Source organism: Macrosteles quadrilineatus, unplaced genomic scaffold (genome assembly GCF_028750875.1).
Source record: "Macrosteles quadrilineatus isolate MER2022 unplaced genomic scaffold, UCM_ALF_1.0 Scaffold_1__1_contigs__length_201487025, whole genome shotgun sequence".
Classification (NCBI taxonomy): Eukaryota; Metazoa; Arthropoda; class Insecta; order Hemiptera; family Cicadellidae; genus Macrosteles; species Macrosteles quadrilineatus.
Window position 1 is genome coordinate 57,327,553 of NW_026542594.1, and position 24,997 is coordinate 57,352,549.

At 39.7% G+C, this 24,997-nt stretch overlaps 1 protein-coding gene across 1 annotated transcript in view; it reads right to left on the minus strand.

Annotated features, from left to right (window-relative positions):
• The window catches only part of LOC128983189 (coiled-coil domain-containing protein 186), a 124,919-nt gene that overhangs the window by 30,677 nt on the left and 69,245 nt on the right, over positions 1–24,997 (minus strand). Inside the window, exon 8 of the mRNA XM_054402379.1 lies at positions 14,075–14,255. Coding sequence (XP_054258354.1) covers positions 14,075–14,255 — 181 coding nt within the window. The remainder of the gene's footprint in view (positions 1–14,074; positions 14,256–24,997) is intronic.

Below are 24,997 nucleotides of genomic sequence, written 5' to 3' on the forward strand. Positions count from 1 at the left end.
TAATGTTATTTTTTGAATAGATTTGATTGAAAATCAAATCAGTCAAATGGAAATTCGCTTAGTCTGCAGGTTTGCTGCGGCGGGGGTATTTTTATTATGTTAAATGTATGAATTTTGTGTTTTTGAGAATTTTTTCCGTGAATGATGTTTGGGGTGTACACTTCCCCCTTGATCTAGGATAAGTTTACACCACCCCCCTTATTGTAGCTTTTCACTGCATATTACTTGATGTTGAGGCAAGAGGGAAAAACTAGCTTTATTTAGATTTTTTATTTATCAAAATATCTTAAACGGTTCAGGATTTTGTTTTTTTTGCGATCCTCCGCAAGAGAAAACAGAAACCCCAGCTTTATTAGAAATTCTAAAGAAAATAAAAACCTTATGATTCCACTATTTCATTAAATTAACAATTATTACTAAGTCCCAAAAAGTAGAAAATGAGCTTTATTTTGGTTTTTAGCGAATTTCCCCTATAGGGAATAAGCTATTACCGTAGTACTCATGGAAAGACCTGGACCCGGGACCTATTTACTTTTCGTTTTGAGGTCCCTAGAGACGAAAAACACCATCCGTTCAAATTCATATATATATATATATATATATAAATGTGTGTGTCCGTCAGCACGATAACTCGAGCAAAAATGATCCGATTTCAATAAAAACTCGAGACGAAAAAAAAACCATCCGTTCGAATTCATATAGGCTATTTATATATATATATATATATATATATATATACAGGGTGTTTCACGGGAACCCTGACAAACTTCAGGAAATGTATCCTGGGGTTAAAACTAGCAAAAAGTCTTCTTTAAGATGTCCTAAACTCACTCGTTTTCTAGTTATACGTAAAAATAGGGTTTTTTTAGGTTTTTAGTGTACCTGTTGAACGTTTTGCCCTCTAGATTGAAAAATCTACAAGATATTTTGATAAAATTTGCATTGATAGATAGAATATTAAATTTCAAAGAGATTTCATTACTATTTTGGGCAAACATGTTGGTTATGACTGAAAAAAAGAAGTTTAAAAATAAAATATTTTCAAAAAAATCTAGATTAAAAATTATTTTTTGTTTTTGAGAGCTCTTCATGTAGTAACCATTCAACTTTACCAAAAGTTGTAGAATTTAACGGGGGATAAGGAAATGTGAATTTATGTATACCTTTAATTGGGATTATTTTTGTCAAAATCTAAAATATTGTAAAATATCAAACTTTTTTAAAATTAAGTGAAATAAACAAAATTGTATATTTAGCTTAATTTTAAACACATCCTAATAAAAGTTGGTATATCGGTTTTCCAGTTGAAAAGTATTGCACAACGGCCAAAAACTTCATTTTAAAAAATTTTTAAGGATAGAACACAAGCATACCCACATTCCTATGATAACATTATGGGGAAAAAATAAAATACAATATCAATATCACAATATACAATATCAATGATCTTGAGTGCAGCAAAGGCCTTTTGCACTCGTGTTCCACATTATATTTTCCTACAGTCACTATAAAGCATTTATATAATTAGTCTTTCAAACACTATACAACACGTTTTTAGGTTCAGCTGGCAACACAAATAGGTGCCCTAGAGAAAATAGTCCCCGGTCCGTACGACTCCACTATTTTTTTCTCGGCAAGCAATGTGCTCCGCGACTTGAGAAAATAGTTCCGTATATTTTTGTAATTTGCAGTGGTTTTCGGGCCTAAAAAAATGCTTTAAAGGTATTTTCTTGTTTATTAAGATTGTAGAAATTTTTTAAAAACGTTTGAAAGAAAAGTCCAGAAAGTTTAGAAATACCGAAAAGAGAACATAAACTATAAACACGAAATGACAGGTTAAATCGTAGTTATAATAGTCAATCAGCTGCTCATAGTATTATTATCATTAAGTGTTGCCAACCTATCTCCAAGCGTACACGGATTACGTGCATAATAGAACCACGCTGTTTTGTGTTGTTTCGCTGGAATCCTGATGTGCGCCAAAGTATAAACCGTACGACAAAGTATAAACCATACGACAAAGTATAAACCGTATGACAAAGTATAAATATGCAGCAATTAGCAGCTTTATGTACTATAAACAGTACAAGGAAACCAACTTTTTCGGGTGACTGTAGGAAAAACATATTTATTTCACAAAATTCAATATTTATTTCCTTCGATATTGTAAACATATATTCAAATACCCCAATCAAAGAAACAATTAATATCATACAAGAAGAGTTACTAAGAAACAAATCTCTAAAACAAAATGAAATAAAAGACATCATCAATCTCACAAAAATTACTTTGGAACAAAATTATTTAGAATACAATAACAAATATTACAAACAAAATGATGGACTTGCAATGGGTAGCCCTCTTTCTGGCTTATTAGCAGATTTATATATGAATTATTTAGAAACAAACAAAATTATAAACAATTCAAACCCCATGAAAAATAAGATAATATATTGGTACAGGTACATTGATTAGGTATTTGCTTATTTGAAGTATCCGAAACTGAGAGTGACACCCTTCTAACATACATAAATTCTATATCTAAAAATATAAAGTTTACCAAAGATGCCCAACAAGGAAAAATCAATTATCTAGACTTAACAATCCCAAAAATTGACGAAAAACACTCATTTGATATTTTTAGAAAAACAACCACTACTAAATTAATAATTCCAAAATCATCAAACCACCCTTGGCAACATAAAATGGCAGCATTTCATTCTATGATTTACAGAATAATTACTTTTCCCCTAAACAAAACATATTTTGAAAAAGAAAAGAGAAGATAATAAAATATATTGCAGCCGAAAATGGATATAAGGACAATCTTATTGATAATATGATAAAGAAAAAAATTAAGAATCAAAAGAAAAAAGAAGAGAAATTAGAAAAAGAATACTTATGTCTCCGTCATAACTCATAAATTAATTAAAGAAATAGGGAAAACCTTATCTAAAACAAATTACAATTCAACATATAGAACAAAAAACAACGTCTTTAAGATTATTAATTCAAAAGTTTCCAAACATCAACAAATAACTGAAGAATCATCAAAATTTAAAAGAAGGGGCATTTACAAAATTTTTACAAATATTATATTGGCCAAACTAGTAGAAGCTTCAAATGTGGATTCCAAGAACATATACAGGCATTTAAAACTAAAAATTCGACAAGTATGAAATCGAACTACGCAGAACTCTTACTAAAAACTAATCATAAATAAATATTAAAACATAGAAAACAATTGATCAGTAATTGAATTTGAATCAAACAAAGAGAAATTATTCATTAAAGAAGAATTCTACATTTATAAAAACCATAAAAAAGATCCTGAAAACATACTGTAAACTTGTGGGGTCTTTTCTTGTTACTTTAAATAAGAAGAATACAAAATGACAACTAAGCTTAGTAAACTCGCTTGGCATACGTGAGAATACTCAGGAACTGATTCATTGTATGAGTTACTAAATTTTATTTCACTATTTAGTCTAATTTATAACCCTTTAAAACACAATATATATATATATATATATAATAATCAATAAATCAAATTACCAAAGGAATTTAATATTTTTGGGACCCCAGTATTGAAAGAGAATTGAACACATATACAGGGTGTCCCGGAACTCTCTACCAATATTTTAGGGCATTGATCCTGGGTAAGAAACGTACCTAAATATCATATTTAAATTGTCCGGAAGTCCTTAGTTACTCACACAGCCGCCATTTTGTTTTTTTCAGTTATTATTTTTTTTCTAAAGAATGGTTAAACATACGAAATGGAAACTTTGCACAAACATTTATGACAACTACACAAAGCTACAAAAAAATTATGAAGATTTTTCAAATTCATAAAACAAAATGGTGGCCATTTAAAATTTTCTTTCTTAAATATCTCAAAAACCATTGATTTTACAAAAATTTTAAATGGCCGCCATTTTGTTTTATGAATTTGAAAAATCGTGATAATTTGTTGGCAGCTTTGTCTAGTTGTCATAAATGTCTGTGCAAAGTTTCCATTTCGTTTGTTTAACCATTCTTTAGAAAAAAATTAATAACTGAAAAAAACAAAATGGTGGCTGTGTGAGTAACTAAGGACTTCCGGACAGTTTAAATATGATATTTAGTTATGTTTCTTATCCAGGAGCAATGCCCTAAAATATTGGTAGAGAGTTCCGGGACACCCTGTATAAGTTTAAAAGTGATAAATATAATCCAAATGTAAAACGACTTGATCTTAATTAATTAAACCCTTTTACATAAAAATAAGATATTCATAAAATGCTACTAATCTACATCTTTGCCATTTGGCCAAAGTCCAGTTCACAAAACTTAAAACACAATCATAATATGAAATTCTATAAAATTAATACACCTTACAAACAAAGACTATTCACAATTTAGCAAATTACCAAAATAAACGTTTGAAAATAATATATTAAATGAGAACTTACTTATATCAAAAACATTATTTTACAGGTTTAACCTTTAAGGCTATATTGTTGTTGTTTTTATTTAGCAGGAAATTATTTATTTATAATTATTTATGATTTATATCATCGATTTCTTTAGGTTTTTAATTTTATTTTAAGTTACGTTCAATTTGAATGAATTGTAGTTATTTAGCTTAGACCCTTTTTATATCATTTAAATTTATCTTCTTTAAAATTTAACTTCTAAATTTTGGTCCTGGAAGTTATAATTGAATTTTGACATACCAAGGAGAAGATCTTGAGGGTAGATGATTCCCCGAGGTGACGTCTCGTGAAGTCCAGGCCTCCCCTTGTCTCCGTTGTCGGATGACTCGGTGGTTGATCCTGGTCCTCGATGGTGAATGACGACCCCCTGGAACCTCTTCTCTCGGCGTGGGCTGAGTAGGTGAAGTAGTTTGGCCTAGGACGTATTCAGGTGGCAGATTTTACCAATCCTGATATATTGAGTGGGGCCTACTCGATCTGACCCCGTCCTAAGCCTCGCAAATCTTCTTCCAGACTGATGCCATCTTGCTGCTCATGTCCCTTCCTTTTCCAGATTCTAATTAACCCCGCCTATAGTGTCCAATCATAGATGATCCCTTTGGTGCTCAATGCTGTGATTGGCTGCCACTTCGATCAGCAGTTCACTGTAGACGTCAGGTTGTGCATCCATTGCCCGGGACCTTGAATATGATACTTGTAGACTCGTCGGTGCCATTCTACATGTCTCTTTGTATTAGAAAATTGTAATATTTGATTTACTTCGGATTAATATAATGGTTTTAAATGGGCCTAATACAAATTTTAAAGATATGAGTATGAATGAAATTTATGAATTTTATTAAAATATAAATATGTTTACAATACAAAATACAATGAAAATCCAAAAAGAAAACCTAATATATGAAAAAATCTTATATATTAAATCAAAAGAAAACAACACCTGAGCCAACCTATGTACAAGACAAAATTCCAAAATCATATGATAATTTACTTATTTATTAACTACTAGCTGTAACCCGCGGGCTTTGCCCCGTTTAACTTCTTAATTTTCAAGATTATCTCGTTCGCATGGCTCAATCACGTCCTGGTTGAAGTTTGTTCGCTACGCTCACTCACCTTTAGGTTGGAGCTCGTTCGCTACGCTCACTCACCTTTAGATTGGAGCTCGTTCGCTGCGCTCACTTGCCTTCAGGTTAGCTCGTTCGCTACGCTAACTCGCCTCAAGGTTGAAGTTCGTTCGCTACGCTCACTCACCTTTTGGTTGCAAATTAGCTGTTATCATAAATGTAAAAGAAATAATAGTGCTGCATCCTGTTGGTAATCCTTGTAACTTTAATGCTATTGAACATCATAGAACAGAACCAACTTGTTTAATTGAAACAGCTGTTAAGATTCAATAATTCCATTTCTCATAAGGTTAACATGGGAAACTCCAGAGCCACTGGGGCGGAGCCCGAAAGGATTTTTGAAATAAGAATATGCCTATATGTTAATCGGGAATGTGAGCTATCATCATGCCAAATTTCAGCCCAATCCAACCAGTATTTTTCGCGTTCACTTGTCACAAACATACATCCATACATACATCCAAACTTTCACATTTATAATATTAGTAGGATTTGTTCATAACTGTGATCATGGCCTAAGAGCTGAAACATGTTAGTTATTCAATAAATTAATATCTTAAAGGGTACTAAATGTTAAATTATATATTTCATTTACTAATATATATATATCTATATATATAAAATAGGGATGGTCAAGTCTCGAAATTTCGGGAAATTTTAAATCTCGTTACACAAGACGAGATTTCTTTTTGTCCGAGATTTTTATCGAGACGAGAATAAAAAAAAAAAAAAAAAAAAAAATTAAAAACGCCTGCAGAAAGTCAATGCAATACCCGCAATACAGGAGCGTGTTGTAGTTGCGTTTCCTTTGCGAAGGCGTTCTTATTTAATTAATTCTATAAATGTAAATATTACTTTAATTATTTTAATAATATTACTTTAATAAAATTTGAGAAGTTTTGTTAAGTGTAAGTAGTGTGAGGAATGTTTTATTACTATAAAAAGTTAAAACAAGTAACTATTTTATAAAAATTAATATTGCTTTTATTTTATGATTTATTTTATTTTAGGATAAGTTGAACTCTATCCTAACTGATATCACTATCTTAATCGTAGGCATTTTTAATAAGTTAGGCGTGATTAATAAAAAAATGTTATGCTGATGTTTTTTAATAAAAGATTTTGAACGTGCATTTCCCGTTGTGTATGAGAAGGGAAATCCCGTCTCGATCTCGTCTCGAAATTTTATGATAAATAAAAAATCTCGTCTCGTCTCGTCTCGAACTAAAAATTCAATCTCGTCCATCCCTAAATAAAATCCAATGTATGTTTGTTTGTATGTTTGTTTGTTTGTTTGTCCTTTATGGACTCCGAAACCGCTCAAAAGATTGTAATGAAACTTTCAGGTATTATTAAGCATTGTTCAAGGATGGTTTGTGTGAAATTTGGTGCAGATCCGTCAAAAGAGCTCCGCCCCAGTGGCTCTGGAGTTTCCCATGTTAACCTTATGAGTATTCATATTTAAATGGAATTAAAGAATCTTAACAGCTGGTTCAACTAAAGAATTTGATTCTATGATGTTCAATAGCATTAAAAATGTAATAGTTTTACCAACAGAGTCCAGCACCATTATTTTTTTAAATTTATGACAACAGCTAATGTTCAAACAAAAGGTGAGTGAGCGTAGCGAACGAACTTCAACCTGGAGGTGAGTTAGCGTAGCGAACGAGCTAACTTGAAGGCAAGTGAGCGCAGCGAACAAGCTCCAACCCAAAGGTGAGTGAGCGTAGCGAACGAACTTCAACCAGGACGTGATTGAGTCATGCGAACGTGCTCATCTTGAAATTGAACGAGCATTTGACATAAAACCACATTAGGACAGAACTACGTCTGTCGGGCCAGCTAGTATATATATATAATATTAGTAAGATATACAGGGTGACAAAAAAGTCTGGAAATGGTTTAATTGAGCGTAGCTCTTTGGGATCAACTTCAATGCAACAAATAAAGCAACATCACTCAATAACGGCATAACACATTTCAGCTAAACTTAACAAGATTACTTAGACTAATAGTGAGATGGTTAATAAACAAACAAATTTCAATTAGATAATGCTAATGCAATTTAAAACGAACTTAAAATTTCCAAATTTTAACATTAGGCTTATGGGACTAAAGTAGCCATATGGCAGTTTTTTGTTTACAAGAAAAATGTAAACAAGAGAATCATAACGTATTTCTGAAGTTTCTAGACTTTTCTTTTAAACGTTTTTAAACCATTCCTATGATTTTAATAAACAAGAAAATGCCGTTAAAACATTTTTTAAGGCACGGAATTCACTGAAAATCGAGAAAATATACGGAACTACTTTCTCAATGCGCGGAGCATAAACAAGGAGCGGAGGGATACGGACCAGTGACTACTTTCTTGGGAACCTATATTTGTGTTGCCAGCTGATTAGAAACAGCCAATGTTAGAAATCAGGAATTAATAAGCGATATATCAAACCGCATCGAAATCGATATTTAATCCGATAATACATCACAGGTTATATTATGTTGAATTACATCAACGGTGTAGTAAGTTATTACACTTATTAATAAAACGCAGATTGAACACTGATCTAATTTAGGCATGTGGGGAAGGTAGGTCGGGGTTTATGAGTATTCATGACTACATTGTGTTTGGAAGTAAGGTTAGATTAGGGAGGTAAAGTGTAGGTTATAGGTAGGTGATCGAGTTGTTTATTTGTGTTGCACCATATAAATTTTATCTTTTGGAATAGTTGGTTAAACGGGGAAACGATTTCAAAATGTTTGCATATGGTCTTAACAAACCATTTACTGTATTCTAGCATTGACTTTATATAAAGTCAATGATTCTAGCAAATTACTACATAAAAACCAAATGAAAAGAAAATTTGGATTTGGACCTGTTATTTAATTGCCAAGCCACGGACTATACATACGTCCGAATTATTATAATTTTAATCAATAAAACCAGCATTAGTACATCTATTGACTTTTTTACATTTAGTTATTTATACAAATATCAAATCACGTTTGTTCCGCTCAACTGGCTTTCACCTCTCTGAAAGCAACCCTAGTATCTTTTTAACTTAATCCGTTATAAAATTCAAACCTTTCACATCAACTTACATGTATGAAAACTACTTTTTTTGAGCATTATTATGTTTTTACCTCTACCAGTTGACGGCCCATGAGCAGCAGGTGTATAATCTCAAGTGGAGTTCATTGCCGGAAACCACGTTTCAAAAGGTGAATCCGTTACAAAATGGCGGCTGCCCAAAGTTCTTGTGGAATATACCTGCTCAGGCCTTAGTATTGGTAAATACTCGTGTTAAACATTAGCTTGAGAGCTGAAACTGTAATGTAAAGTCAACTAGCTCATAGACCAATATTATTCAATCTTCAAAACAAATTTAATAATTTAACAAATTTAACCGGGTTTCAGATTTCCCGGCTAATGTTGACAATGAGTATTTACCAATACTATGGCCTCTGCAGGTATATTCCACAAGAACTTTGGACTGCCGCCATTTTGTAACGGATGAACCTTTATTGACGCGGTTTCGTGCATAATCAAATGACGTAAATGACGTGCATATCAATTTATGCTTACTTTAAAGATTATGTACCTACTCCTCATGGGCCGTCCCCTGGTGAAGGTCAAAAAATGGTAATGCTTGCAACAAGTAGTTTTCATACATATAAGTTGATGTGAAAAGTTTGAATTTTCTAACAAATTTAGTTAAAAAGATATCAAGCCGTTTCCAGACTTTTTTGTCACCCTTTTATATATGTGTCCGTTAGCGCGATAACTCGAGCAAAAATCATCCGATTTTGATGAAGTTTGGTACAAACATGTAAACCTACGTTTTATTCAAACGAGATTGCGAACCAGCATGATCGGACTATGGGGTTTATGGGGGGTTTTATGGGGTAAAAGTTGGCTTTTCCCATTTTTGACCCTAAAAACTTAAAATTTAGCAATTTCTTTCCAAACCATTTTGTAGAGCTTAAAAAACGAATAATTTAGTATATTGAAGCGTTATTATGCGCCTAATGGTTACAGCAAAAATAAAAAAAACTGTAAATTTAAAATTCCCATGTTTTTCTAATGGAGAATAACTAAACTGTTGTAGTTTGCTTATTTATGAACATATTTTGATCAAATTTGGAAAGTGCATTCATTTTATAATAAACTATTATATTTTACAAGTACTCGTTAAACTAATGTTATTTAAATAGGGAATAAATATGATATTTTTAAGGAGTCAGGCAAATGGAAATTTGCTTAGTCTGCAGGTTTGCTGCGGCGGGGGTATTTAATAATCAAAATATCTTAAACTATACAGTAGTTTAGAGTTTTTTCGTAAACCTCCGCTCGGTGAAGTAGGTACAGTAGACTCCCTCTTATCCGGACTCCTCGGGACCGAGGCCAGTCCGGATAACGGTTTCTCCGGTTAAACCGACGTCCCCAAATCTCATTAAAACGGACCATTTAAATGCATACTGTATACAGTATTTGATTTAAATTTAGGAGGGCATTGTATTTAGACACATGATCACTGGTCTCAACTCTTTCCCACGAGAACAGTCGTTTCAGTACCGCCCACTTCCTGCCGATCTAGTCTGGTTAAACCGATGTGCTGATAAAAATTGTCCGGTTAAAGAGATGTCATTTCCGCCGAGTGTAGTCCGGTTAAACCGATGTCCGGTTAAAAGGTGTCCGGATAAGAGGGAGTCTACTGTAACTTAAAACCTTAATATTTTAAATTGTAATTGACTTAGGCCCTGAATGTTCCTACATTAAAGCTTAAAAAACTAAATTTACAAATAGCAAGTTTTTTCTTGACATTCAAGCAAGAGATAACGTTTTCTTTATTCTTTGAAAATTTATCAATTATTGAGGTCTAGGAGGATTAAACATTAAGGAGAGGGCTTGCGAATAGGAATATACGTGTTGTGGTGAAGCCAGGTTTAGCAGAACACTAGAGGGGCATGCGGAGCCGTAGAGTGGCAAAAAGCTGCAGCTATAACATGGGAGAGATAGGGAAAAACGCGACGTGCGCTGTTTTGAATTAAAATTGCCGCTAAACTAAAACACTTGTGTTATTCAGCGATGGCATTCTTAAAGTAAATTAAATTTCCTATCGAATGGTGTAAATCATGTCTATAAAAACTATTATTTATTATTTACTATTGAAGATCAAAGTTGAATGAATTGCCTTTGACTTTGAACATATGATTACTTAAATTACGATTTTGAAATAAATATGATGTACCACGATTCCTAGAAAAATACCGGTATGGATCATAAACATAAACAAATGACGTTTTTGGCCCGAAAATAATCATTATTTAACATTGCTTAAATGGAACTGCCAAATCATATGTTCAATGCTATTAGTATAGGATTCATTTTGTTTATGTTTATGATCCTTACAATAATCGTGTTACGGTAATCGTGTGATGTACCTATACAAATAATCAATTTATTCGAGTTCCCTAAGAGTTTCTCAAAATAAAAATAATATATTTACGAATATTTAATCGTAGTATAAAAAATAAGAACCGTATTAGGGCTTAACTTTTTTTCATTTTTACGGTTGTTCAACAAGCTTATTAAATTTAGGTTTTAAATAAAAAATGCAATTTGAATTTTGAAATATACCTATATTAAATTAGGATTCCTAATTATTTTCTCAAATTTTTAATCCCATTTTATGCTAGTTTTAAGGCATTTTTGTGCTAGTCAAGTAATTTGAAATAGCCGTAGTCAAGAAAAAATTCAAAGTGGCGTTAGCTTTTATTTCACTCACAGCCGTTCAGATCAAATTACGAATATAAAAAGTAAAACATTTTCTTGCACATTAAATTTTGGATTTTTTAATATCATATTAAGCCATATTTTGAGGGCTTATGTTATGAAATATCAAAAAAACTTTGAGAAAAAAGTGAAATCTTACAGTTCTTGCATTTTCTGAAGCCACAGTGCGTACGTATCATTATTTTATAGTTTTAAAACCTTTTGGATTTCTTTTTATGCAAAAATATGTTCAAATACTTATATTACTTTATGATTTGAGTATTGGATTATGATGGAATAATCAATACTAACACAATATTAGCAGGGCAAAAAATAAAAACATTCATCCCTCAACCGTTATGTTTGATTAAAAACATATTAATACTAATAGGTCATCTTTAAATTTACTATTTGTACATGAATACATTCGTCCTCTTAGTTATAGGTTTCTAATATTGCAATTCTGATTTAAGTTCTTAATTTTGTTCGCACGATGTAGTTTAAAAAAAATCTTTTAATTACATGACTGCTATTTCAGTAACTAAATATCTAATATGACATTATAACGGTCGTAATTGGTTGGTGTGATTCGTTGCTGGTTCGGTAAATTGTTACTATGTATGTTTCTGAATACAATGCCCCCCTCCCACCACGATAAGGCGTGCGGTCGGCTGGCTGGCTTCAACGAAACTCGAGCATGTCCTCTCCTTAATGTTTAATCCTCCTAGATTGAGGTGGGCGTACACTTGCCCCAAAGGAAAAAGTACACTTGCCAAAAACCTGTTTTCACACGGGGTAAGTGTACGCCCATCCCTAACTCCCCAAAATTGACTTTTAGGACTATAACCACGTTAGTTTTAAATTCCCCCTCAGAAAATAAGTAGGATCACAAAATTTCAGTTTGTTATCCTTGTATTTCAACTTTTTGAAATAAATCAAAACAGTTTCCTCAGGCATTTCAGACCTCAGAAGGCTATCATACGCGACATTCCAGAGGTCTGGGCCGAGTATGGAACCTTAGGCAGCACCGGAAGTGACACTCATCGTCCGTGGGCCTTCTGTAGTGTCAAACATGAGGAGGCGGAACCGGAGATAATCCTCTATGATACGCATGAAGTATGCAGGAACGTGGAAGGTGTTCTCCAGAGCATCCAGCATATTGCACCACCTCGCGGAATTAAATGCGTTTCGTACATCGAGTGTTACGAGGAGCACTACCCTACGAGAGTAGTGGTTAAAATCCTCAGCTCTCATCACGTATTGCTTCACCTCCTCAACAGCGTCAACCGTAGATCGCCCCATCCTGAATCCATACTGACGAGGGGACAGGCCCTCCGCAGCGACCACGGCTGAATTCAGCCAGGAACGGATCAACTTCTCGAGGACTTTGCCAGCCGTATCCAACATACACAGAGGTCTGTAAGAGGATGGCAGGTCTGGGTCTCCCTTCCCCTTCCCAACATGCACAAGCCTAGCTGTTTTCCAGCACGAGGGGAAAACTCCTTCGGCTAGGCAGGCGTTGTACATGCGCAAAAGAATCATGGGGTGGAATGTCGGATGGACAGACTTGCTGTTTATTGTAGTGTCCGTTTGCGTAGGTTTTCTGTACACAAAACAACAATCCACAAGACTGCAGCCTTTAGATCCATGCTGTACCGAGCCTATAAGATCCCACTTAGCCAAGCCAATAGGAAGAAAGAACTGTGACACCATTAAGAAGATAGCTCAAGTTAATGGATTTCGAACCAAGACAATAGAGGACATTGCAAGAAAGCTCAATAGACAGAATACACTACACAGCAGAACAACTTTAGAAGAGATAAAAGAGGAAAACACCAGATATGTCACATTTAGCTAAACGGGGACTACAACACAAAGTACTGCTAACAGATTCAAGAAATACGGAGTGTTATAAGACGTATCTTTATTTACTTTCCATACAAGTTTGTAACCCAGGCCCCACGGATTGGAATCGAAAACGTCCCTTAATGTCTCCCAGCAACTGTGTTTACTCCGGTTGATGGCGCGATGAAGAGACCTCCTAGCCACTCTGTAAGCATCCAACTGATGGAGAGCAGTTGTTGGTGCGGCCAAATCCCGCTTAGGCATAAATGGCCATGGGAGTGAGTGAGTACTGAGAAAGTAATAATTGTGACATAAAATATGGAACAGTTTACAATAAAGCCGTGCTATCAGTTTGTCTTGGTTAAAAAGTAGGCATATAGAACATAAATCAGTAATTAATTTACACCAGTGCACTCTGTCAGTGGCCCAAACCAACTACATCCATTTTGATTCTAATACTAGTCACAACTTTAACATGGGTGATATATCTTGTTCTAACAATAGCGGAGTGTGCCACTTTACTGGTTCCTTAGCTTACGGCATTTGCATTCTCACAATTGCCATTGATTAAAAAAAAAAAACATAGGTTTTACGTTATGTTGATACCATGGAGACCAATCAATATTTACTTATACAAGCCTCAACCTCAGAACTTTGAAAGTCAATGGGATAGAGCACTTGGTCAGTATCGAAGCAAGAACAGTCCTAACATATTCTAAAGATAGTCCTAAGGATGGTAGCTTTATTATTGTAAAATATAAGCATAGTTGGTTCAGTTGTTTTTCCGTGATTGAGTAACACACACAAAGACAGACACCATCAGATTTTTTTTACGTAATAGTATTCATTACCTTGGCTTCAATGCAAGAAAACTCTGACTGGAGGCGGACATTCTTAGCAGTTACTTTCTGTGTGAATTCCAGCATCTCTGTCTCTCTCTCACGACAACTGCTCATGTCATGTAGCAGCTCATCATTGCTGGCTCTCAGCTGGGACACTTCTGTCTGTAGACTGCTCACTTTCTCTCTCTCCCTACACATACATATTAGTGTATTACAGTATCTCTCTCTCTCTCTCTCTCTCTCTCTCTCTCTCTCTCTCTCTCACTACAACTGCTCATGTCATGTAGCAGCTCATCATTGCTGGCTCTCAGCTGGGACACTTCTGTCTGTAGACTGCTCACTTTCTCTCTCTCCCTGCACACACATATTAGTGTATAACAGTATCTCTGTCCCTCTCTCACTACAACTGCTCATGTCATGTAGCAGCTCATCATTGCTGGCTCTCAGCTGGGACACTTCTGTCTGTAGACTGCTCACTTTCTCTCTCTCCCTGCACACACATATTAGTGTATAACAGTATCTCTGTCCCTCTCTCACTACAACTGCTCATGTCATGTAGCAGCTCATCATTGCTGGCTCTCAGCTGGGACACTTCTGTCTGTAGACTGCTCACTTTCTCTCTCTCCCTACACATACATATTAGTGTATTACAGTATCTCTCTCTCTCTCTCACTACAACTGCTCATGTCATGTAGCAGCTCATCATTGCTGGCTCTCAGCTGGGACACTTCTGTCTGTAGACTGCTCACTTTCTCTCTCTCCCTGCACACACATATTAGTGTATTACAGTATCTCTCTCTCTCTCTCTCTCACTACAACTGCTCATGTCATGTAGCAGCTCATCATTGCTGGCTCTCAGCTGGGACACTTCTGTCTGTAGACTGCTCACTTTCTCTCTCTCCCTGCACACACATATTAGTGTATAACAGTATCTCTGTCCCTCTCTCACTACAACTGCTCATGTCATGTAGCAGCTCATCATTGCTGGCTCTCAGCTGGGACACTTCTGTCTGTAGACTGCTCACTTTCTCTCTCTCCCTACACATACATATTAGTGTATTACAGTATCTCTCTCTCTCTCTCACTACAACTGCTCATGTCATGTAGCAGCTCATCATTGCTGGCTCTCAGCTGGGACACTTCTGTCTGTAGACTGCTCACTTTCTCTCTCTCCCTACACATACATATTAGTGTATTACAGTATCTCTCTCTCTCTCTCTCTCTCTCTCTCTCTCTCTCTCTCTCTCTCTCTCTCTCTCTCACTACAACTGCTCATGTCATGTAGCAGCTCATCATTGCTGGCTCTCAGCTGGGACACTTCTGTCTGTAGACTGCTCACTTTCTCTCTCTCCCTGCACACACATATTAGTGTATAACAGTATCTCTGTCTCTCTCTCACTACAACTGCTCATGTCATGTAGCAGCTCATCATTGCTGGCTCTCAGCTGGGACACTTCTGTCTGTAGACTGCTCACTTTCTCTCTCTCCCTGCACACACATATTAGTGTATAACAGTATCTCTGTCCCTCTCTCACTACAACTGCTCATGTCATGTAGCAGCTCATCATTGCTGGCTCTCAGCTGGGACACTTCTGTCTGTAGACTGCTCACTTTCTCTCTCTCCCTACACATACATATTAGTGTATTACAGTATCTCTCTCTCTCTCTCTCTCTCTCTCTCTCTCTCTCTCTCTGAGTAACCGCACTAGTTTTTCCCTATTTTGACTATGCTAGTTTATCTTTCTGTGACTTGAATGAAACATTGATTACAAAATTACAAAGAGCGCAAAATGCTTGCATTAGGTTTATTTTTAGGTTAAAGTGGGATGATCATGTCACCCAATATTATCATAGACTGGGTTGGTTAAAGATTAAGGAGAGGATTGAATATGGTATCATATAATAGATTAGCAGATGTACACCAAAGACAGACTCGTTTTGGTAATGTCTTACTTCAATTTCCTATACACCGTACTGTAACATATAATAAATCGTATCATGTTACTTCTATTAGGCTTATGAATGAGTTAGACAATGACATAAGAACTAGTGATAGTTATAATGTATTTAGCAAGAAGTTAAAAAACAAATTGTTAATAAGATATTTAAGTTAGTTAATGATAAAACCAATGTAAATTTGTACCAAGAGTGAAACAAAGTTATGTGTGCAAGTGTGCTTTTAACAAAGGACAATTTTAAGTTTTAGTTAGAACCACAACTGATTTGTAATGTTTGTAAATATTCTGCCTGTCACAGTGGAAGAGTGGACCATAGGTCCAAACTGTGGCAGGAAAAATAAACAAATTATCAAATTATCAAATTATCTCACAACTGCTCATGTCATGTAGCAGCTCATCATTGCTGGCTCTCAGCTGGGACACTTCTGTCTGTAGACTGCTCACTTTCTCTCTCTCCCTACACATACATATTAGTGTATTACAGTATCTCTCTCTCTCTCTCACTACAACTGCTCATGTCATGTAGCAGCTCATCATTGCTGGCTCTCAGCTGGGACACTTCTGTCTGTAGACTGCTCACTTTCTCTCTCTCCCTACACACACATATTAGTGTATTACAGTATCTCTCTCTCTCTCTCTCTCTCTCTCTCTCTCACTACAACTGCTCATGTCATGTAGCAGCTCATCATTGCTGGCTCTCAGCTGGGACACTTCTGTCTGTAGACTGCTCACTTTCTCTCTCTCCCTACACATACATATTAGTGTATTACAGTATCTCTCTCTCTCTCTCTCTCTCACTACAACTGCTCATGTCATGTAGCAGCTCATCATTGCTGGCTCTCAGCTGGGACACTTCTGTCTGTAGACTGCTCACTTTCTCTCTCTCCCTACACACACATATTAGTGTATTACAGTATCTCTGTCTCTCTCTCTCTCTCTCTCTCTCTCTCTCTCTCTCTCTCTCTCTCTCTCTCTCTCTCTCTCTCTCTCTCTCTCTCTCTCTCTCTCTCTCTCTCTCTCCTCCCTCTCTCTCCCTCTCTCTCTCTCTCTCTCTCTCCCTCTCACTACAACTGCTCATGTCATGTAGCAGCTCATCATTGCTGGCTCTCAGCTGGGACACTTCTGTCTGTAGACTGCTCACTTTCTCTCTCTCCCTTCCGGCCTGGCGAGTTGGCGAACGCATGGCCCGGCTCCTAGGAGTCGCAATAGCCCAAACCTTTTCTCCCCTAAGGAGATTAGGCTGTATTTTACAAGCCAAGTTTAAGGGACGTTGGATGGATTTGTACTGTCAACCATAGATTGTTGATAGCTAGGCTGACATCCCGGGTCTTGACCTAAAAATCCTAGGTCTTGACCTGACGTGTGAAACCAAAACCCCCCCCCCCAAAAAAAAAAAAAAAAAAACACACCAAAACAAAAAAAAAACAAAAAACAACAAAGCAAAAACAAAAACTCACAAAACGTTTCACACGAGTCCCGACCTTCACTGCCAGAACGTGCCTGCCTACCCCTGGCTTTGAAGTGGAATCAAGGGAAATCAAGTGGCAGTCTGTTGAACAGAGGTGGTGTGTGAGGGGTCTTTAAAAAACACGAAGGCGGATTGGGTGTCCGGGGACGTCATGGCTTGCCCATGGCAAACGGCCCTAAATCTGAGCTGGTCACCTTTTGTGAACCAGACCTCCCCTTGCATTCTGGTCGGGGTAATGGGGAACGCTAGTGGGGATACCTTCACATGCCAACTCCAGACCTAAGCTTGATGGCAGCCACTGCTGTGAAATTGACAACAGTGGGGGCCACCGTTAGTAAGCAGCCTCGCCACGCTGAAAGCGGTGCTTCAAAATTGTCAGAAATCGGCTCAAGAACCATGGGCATATGCGGGTGCCTGCGACTGTGATAGGTGGGCATCGGTGTCCGAGGAGGTTTGGCCTGATTGGTGAAATGTAGGGCCTCGGTCGATGGACGGCGCAGGAGTGATTGGCGATACTCCTATGAACCGGGGAACACAAAAAAACCATCACTAATGAATTGTATGTAGTTTTTCAGGTTTCAGTTTGATCTACACCAAAGAGAAGTTTTTTGAAAAGATTTTTATATTACATTAATTGCAAATCAAGATGTCGGCTGATCAATTGAGAACATTGAAGGAGGATGAGGCTAGGAGAGAAGAAGCCAGAAAGGCTGAAGAGGACAGGATAGCAGCGGAAAAGGAGTTCCTGGAAAAACATGAGAAGGAGAGGAGGTTGAGTAGCTCCAGGGGGTCCGCGTCTGCGTTAGGAGGAGGCTATCGCTCGGGGACCAGCAGTATGGCGGAGTCGGAGTCCGAGGCGGAGAAGCAAAAGAAGAGGAATAGAAGCCCTGAGGAAAAGGAGAAAGAGAAAAGGAGGAAAGCCAGGAAGACTGAGGATTTGGAATCGGATGAGGAAGAAAAGGTCGAGGATGAAGATGACCCGTTAGTTTGCTTGAGTTTGGTACTGGATAAGATGAAGGGATGGTTCAAACAGCCAACCAACATAAAAATGGTGACAAAGCCTCAGACAGAAAAGTTTGGAAGGTACTTGAACCGGTTCCAGGAAGAGCTGATTAGGGCAAGAGAGGATAGAGTCCGGATTGAAACGAGGTTGGAAGAACGAAGAGAGTTTTTAAAGATCGTGAGCTCCACCATGCGACAGGAAATGGACAATCTGAAGGACAAGGTTGTTCCAGGCGCGGCTGGAGTGAGCTACTCAGCAGTGCTGAAGAAAGATACCCCAATGGTTCCAAGGGTAACTGGAATGAAAGGACCCGTAGTCCAAGCACCGAAACAAATTATAGTGCGGCATGACACCTTGGAGACTGAAGAAGTGACTAAAACCTTGAAAAAGTTAGTACGGCCTTCTGAAATCGGCTTGAAAGTTAAGAGGCTAATAAATATCAAGAATGGTGTGATTATTGAAGCAGAAAATGAGGATGGAGTGCAAAATCTCATGAAGCAAGAGACGTTGAAAGAGGCAGGGTTGAAAGTAGAGCGTCCGGAGAAGAAAAAACCTTTCATCATGATGTATGATGTTAGTGCTAAACTGACGGAAGATGAGGTCAAGGAGGATATTTTCTCCCGAAACATGGGAGAGAGCCAAATTGTTGAGGCGGATTTCAAGCAGGAGTTTGCTGTAAGACATAGGTATAAGGATTTATGATCGACAGGGAAAAGGTGTCATGTTGTGGTGGAATGTTCTGTACGAGTGAGGAACTGGCTTAGAAGGAAAGAGCGGATCTTCGTAGAATGGCAAAGTTGTCGGGTGAAAGACTATGTGGATGTTGCTAGGTGTTTTAAGTGTCAGAAGTTTGGACATGTGGCAAAGCACTGTAAGAGTGAAACCCCTGCTTGCTCCCACTGTGCTGGGGAGCACGACTATAAGGACTGCCCCAACAAGGGTAAGAAGGAAAAGGTTAGATGTATAAACTGCGTAAGAGATAAGAAGGAAAATAGCAAGCATGAAGCTGGGTCAAGGAAGTGTCCGGTCTATGAGAAGGCAGTCAGACGGCAAAATGAAAAAATAGATTATGGATTGTAGAATTGGGCAATGGAATCTAGGGAGAGGTAAAGTTGCTACAGATGAAGCACTCAGAAGATGTATAGAAGAAAAATTAGATGTCCTTCTTGTCCAAGAGCCATACGCGGTAGGGAGAAAGGTGAAGATAGCTGGTTGCAGAGTATTTCATGACAGGAGCGGAAGAGAAGATATTTGGAGTGCAGTTATTGTGATGAATGATACCATTGGCGCCATAATGGTTGCTCAGGAAACAAGTGGAACGTGTGTTAGTGTTAGGTTAGAGCAGAATGGAAAGTCAATGCACGTGATCAGTCTTTATTGTAGGCCGTCGGAACCCATTGAAGGTCACTTGGCATGGTTAGCTGATATAACAAGGAAGAAAGGAAATAAAGAAGTTGTTTGCGGAGGGGATTTAAATGCAAAATCGGGACTGTGGCTCAGTGGTTCAACGGATGAGAGAGGGTCGAGGGTGGAAGATGTTGTAATTGCTTGGGATCTGCACGTGGTGAACAAATTTAGTAGATGGACGACTTTTGAGAACACGCAGGGAGGAAAATCGAACATTGACGTGACGATTACGACGAGGGATCTTACAGGAAGAATAGAGGATTGGATGGTTCATGAAGAGACGCTAAGTGATCATAGGCTTATAACAATGAAATTGCGAAGGGATCAAATTAATCGGAGACATGAGAATGAACAGAGACAAGGGTCATACTGCTTAAGGAATGTAAATTGGGCAAGATTTGATGAAGCCTTACAAAGAGGTATACAAGCGATGGATATTGAAATGGCTACAGCGGAAGTTCACGCGGAAAAGATTACGGAAATGACGTGCAATCTGATGGAGGAGCAGTTTCCAAAAGCGAAAGTAGGAACAAAGAAGGTGTACTGGTGGACAGAGGAGCTAAATGAATTACGAGTGAAGATGAGAAGGAAAAGTAGGATCTGGAATAGGACAGGAAGGGAAGATGATAGGAGAGCGTTTGTTAGGTCAAGAACAGATTACGTTTGGGGAATCAGGAAGCAAAAGAAGAAGATGTGGGAAAAGCTAATTGCGGAGGAAGAGGGCGACCCGTGGGGAAAGGTCTATAAGATTGCAGCAGAGAAGCTGAAAAAGGATACTGTGCTGGTTAGCCTGGAAAAAGAAGACGGCACAATGACGGAGACAGTGCAAGAGACCCTAGAGAGAATGATACAAGGATTGCTGCCAGATGATAGGGAAGAGGAGGATACAGAGGAACAATCAAGAATCAGAAGTAGGATGACTGATGAAAGCACCGGAACAGATGAGGAAGATTTCACTGAAGGAGAGCTAAATGCATGCGTTGCACTGCTGAAGGATAGGAAAGCGCCGGGAATGGATGGAATAAAGAACGAAGTAGTAAAGAGAATGTTTGGAAGGATCAAGGGGACGCTGTTGAACCTGTACAACAAGATGCTGAGAGAAGGCAGGTATCCTGATGTGTGGAAAAAAAGGAATCGTCAAAGTTTTTCTAAAGAGCGAGGAAAAGGACCCAAGTAAGGTAAAATCGTACAGGCCAGTAACCCTCTTACCTGTCTTAGGAAAGTTAGGCGAAAGATTAATAGTGAAAAGGATGAAAGAATGGATGGATAGGGAAAATAGGGCAAATCCACTGCAATATGGATTCACGGAAAGTGTTGGAACTGTAGACGCACTTCTGGATATGAGAAGAGAAGTAGAAGAGACAGATGAAAAGTACGTAGTAGGCTTGTTCCTGGATATTTCTGGAGCCTTCGACTCCGCCTGGTGGCCAGAGATTCTGAGAGTTTTGAGGAGATGGAGATGTCCGAACAACATCTACCGATTGGTAAGGGACCCAATCCGAGGCAGAACCGTGACACTAAGAGCTGGCAACGGAGAGGTGAACAAGAACATCACTAAAGGATGCCCCCAAGGGTCTGTGGTGGGCCCTCTGTTGTGGAACATTCTGTTCGATGGGTTTTTGCGGCTGCCTTTCGAGGAAGGTATCTCCGCGAGAGCCTATGCGGATGACGGACTGCTTTTGGTGAAGTCGAACACAAGCCCTGATCTCATGAGGAAGGCATCAAGAGCCTTGGAACTGGTCACTAGGTGGGGGGAAGACAGGAAGATGACTTTTTCGAGGGAAAAGACAGTGATGGTGCTCCTGAAAGGAAGGTTGGTTGAAAGATTCATCCGTGTCGACATGGGAGACGTGACAATTCGGTGTTCAAATGAGACAAAGTACTTAGGAGTCGCATTACATTACATTACATTACATTACATTATTTGTCATGAGAGCCGAAGCCCCCTGACTGCATACCCGGTACCTGTCGTGAGACTTACCCGGGCCCCATGATGTAGGCCGAAGCTTACGCATCAACCTTTTGCACATCATGGGCGGATGACTTAAGGTCATCAGGCTCACCGGCTGCCGAAGCAGACCCTTCGGAAAGAGGGTTGCCCCTCAATCCTAACCAGGGTTTCCGGCTACTTGTTTAAGCGTCACTCCACCTGGGTTCCACTAGGTCGGGACCTAGAGGTCCATGGTAGAGCGCCCCGACGCATTTAGTGCAAGTAACACTCGGGACCTATCTAATCCCTGACAGGCAAACCCGCCATCAATAGCCAGAAGGAAGGGGACCGTCAGCGAACCCCAACCTCCCATTTACACCACTACCCGATCGAGGCCTTACCCAGTTGCTGGGAAACCAGAGATAACCAGAGCGATAGATCCCCAGATACCCCTGGCGGGCTCGGACCCAGCACCCGATCTACTTCGTTTGCCCGTCAGACCCAACATCACTGCCAGGCCATCAGGGTTTCCCAAAAGGAGGCAGGTATAGAAGTGGGACCCACCCGGATGAACCTATCCACCAGAGGTGGCGACACCCTTGACTCAATTGAGGTTCCGGGAAGAACCCCCCACACTCAAGATAACCATACCGTCCGTGCTCAGAGACAGGGATTGGTTTGCATAAGTGCCTACAAACCGTTGCCCTCACACTGCGGAAAGTTACGTTGCCCTTGAGTGTCCCCGTGAGCTACGGGTACTTGCCCGTTTTCACCTCCAGGAAAGGTTACTTCCAAAGTCGAGGATTTGCCACACTGAATGCTGGTCGCACACAACAAGCAGGCCGAAGCCCAAAGAACCACAGACACAGGTAGGTTAGAGAATATGATGCACTTCCATCTCTCCTAGAGCTAAACACCCCTCCATCCTGGATAAAGGAATGTCACTGGGACCCAATGCCCAGTCGTCCATGTCTGTGGCCTACTTGAAAATGCCGATACCAACACCGAGCATTTACCTCCCCTTTGGGGGCTAGGTATTTCACCTCCCAGGACGAGGCTACTTCCAAAGTCGAGGATATGCCTCACAAAATGTCAGTCGAACACAACAGGTAGGACGAGCCCGAAGAACTCAGTCACAACCACAAGCTACAGGCAGGTGAAAGATCTATGAACTTAATCAACACTAGCAGAGCTGAACACCCCACCACCCTGAATGGAGGGAATGTCACTGGGTACTCTCACTTTGGGTACAACCCAAAGAGGCTGGCTTGTCCAGTCGTCCATAGCTTGTGGCCTACCTGAAGTGCCGGTTCCAACACCGGGCAATTACCTCCCCTCTGGGAGAGCTAGGGTCCGCGTGGTCGCCCAGGCCACGTACCCACGCAAGCGTGGGCCCCCTGCGGGTAGGAGGACATACCAAGGATTAGGAGTCGCATACATTACATTACATTACATTACATTACATTATTTGTCATGAGAGCCGAAGCCCCCTGACTACATACCCGGTACCTGTCGTGAGACTTACCCGGGCCCCATGATGTAGGCCGAAGCTTACGCATCAACCTTTTGCACATCATGGGCGGATGACTTAAGGTCATCAGGCTCACCGGCTGCCGAAGCAGACCCTTCGGAAAGAGGGTTGCCCCTCAATCCTAACCAGGGTTTCCGGCTACTTGTTTAAGCGTCACTCCACCTGGGTTCCACTAGGTCGGGACCTAGAGGTCCATGGTAGAGCGCCCCGACGCATTTAGTGCAAGTAACACTCGGGACCTATCTAATCCCTGACAGGCAAACCCGCCATCAATAGCCAGAAGGAAGGGGACCGTCAGCGAACCCCAACCTCCCATTTACACCACTACCCGATCGAGGCCTTACCCAGTTGCTGGGAAACCAGAGATAACCAGAGCGATAGATCCCCAGATACCCCTGGCGGGCTCGGACCCAGCACCCGATCTACTTCGTTTGCCCGTCAGACCCAACATCACTGCCAGGCCATCAGGGTTTCCCAAAAGGAGGCAGGTATAGAAGTGGGACCCACCCGGATGAACCTATCCACCAGAGGTGGCGACACCCTTGACTCAATTGAGGTTCCGGGAAGAACCCCCCACACTCAAGATAACCATACCGTCCGTGCTCAGAGACAGGGATTGGTTTGCATAAGTGCCTACAAACCGTTACCCTCACACTGCGGAAAGTTACGTTGCCCTTGAGTGTCCCCGTGAGCTACGGGTACTTGCCCGTTTTCACCTCCAGGAAAGGTTACTTCCAAAGTCGAGGATTTGCCACACTGAATGCTGGTCGCACACAACAAGCAGGCCGAAGCCCAAAGAACCACAGACACAGGTAGGTTAGAGAATATGATGCACTTCCATCTCTCCTAGAGCTAAACACCCCTCCATCCTGGATAAAGGAATGTCACTGGGACCCAATGCCCAGTCGTCCATGTCTGTGGCCTACTTGAAAATGCCGATACCAACACCGAGCAGTTACCTCCCCTTTGGGGGCTAGGTTTTTCACCTCCCAGGACGAGGCTACTTCCAAAGTCGAGGATATGCCTCACAAAATGTCAGTCGTACACAACAGGTAGGACGAGCCCGAAGAACTCAGTCACAACCACAAGCTACAGGCAGGTGAAAGATCTATGAACTTAATCAACACTAGCAGAGCTGAACACCCCACCACCCTGAATGGAGGGAATGTCACTGGGTACTCTCACTTTGGGTACAACCCAAAGAGGCTGGCTTGTCCAGTCGTCCATAGCTTGTGGCCTACCTGAAGTGCCGGTTCCAACACCGGGCAATTACCTCCCCTCTGGGACAGCTAGGGTCCGCGTGGTCGCCAGGCCACATACCCACGCGAGCGTGGGCCCCCTGCGGGTATTAGGAGTCGCAGTAAGAAGTGGATTGAAATTTGCAGGACATTATGAGCAAGTAATCGACAAGACTATGAAGGCATTCGGAAAGTTAAAAGGACTGGCCAAGGCAAACAACGGCATGAGATGCGAGAACTTGAGAAGATTGTACATCGGTGCGCTTGAACCAATGATGCTGTACGGCTGTGAGATGTGGGGCCAACGAATGAGGGGACGAGGTGAGAAGTCTAAGTTGATGAGTCTGCAGAGAAAACTGTTGTTGGGTGTGATCAAGGGCTACAGCACGATATCCCA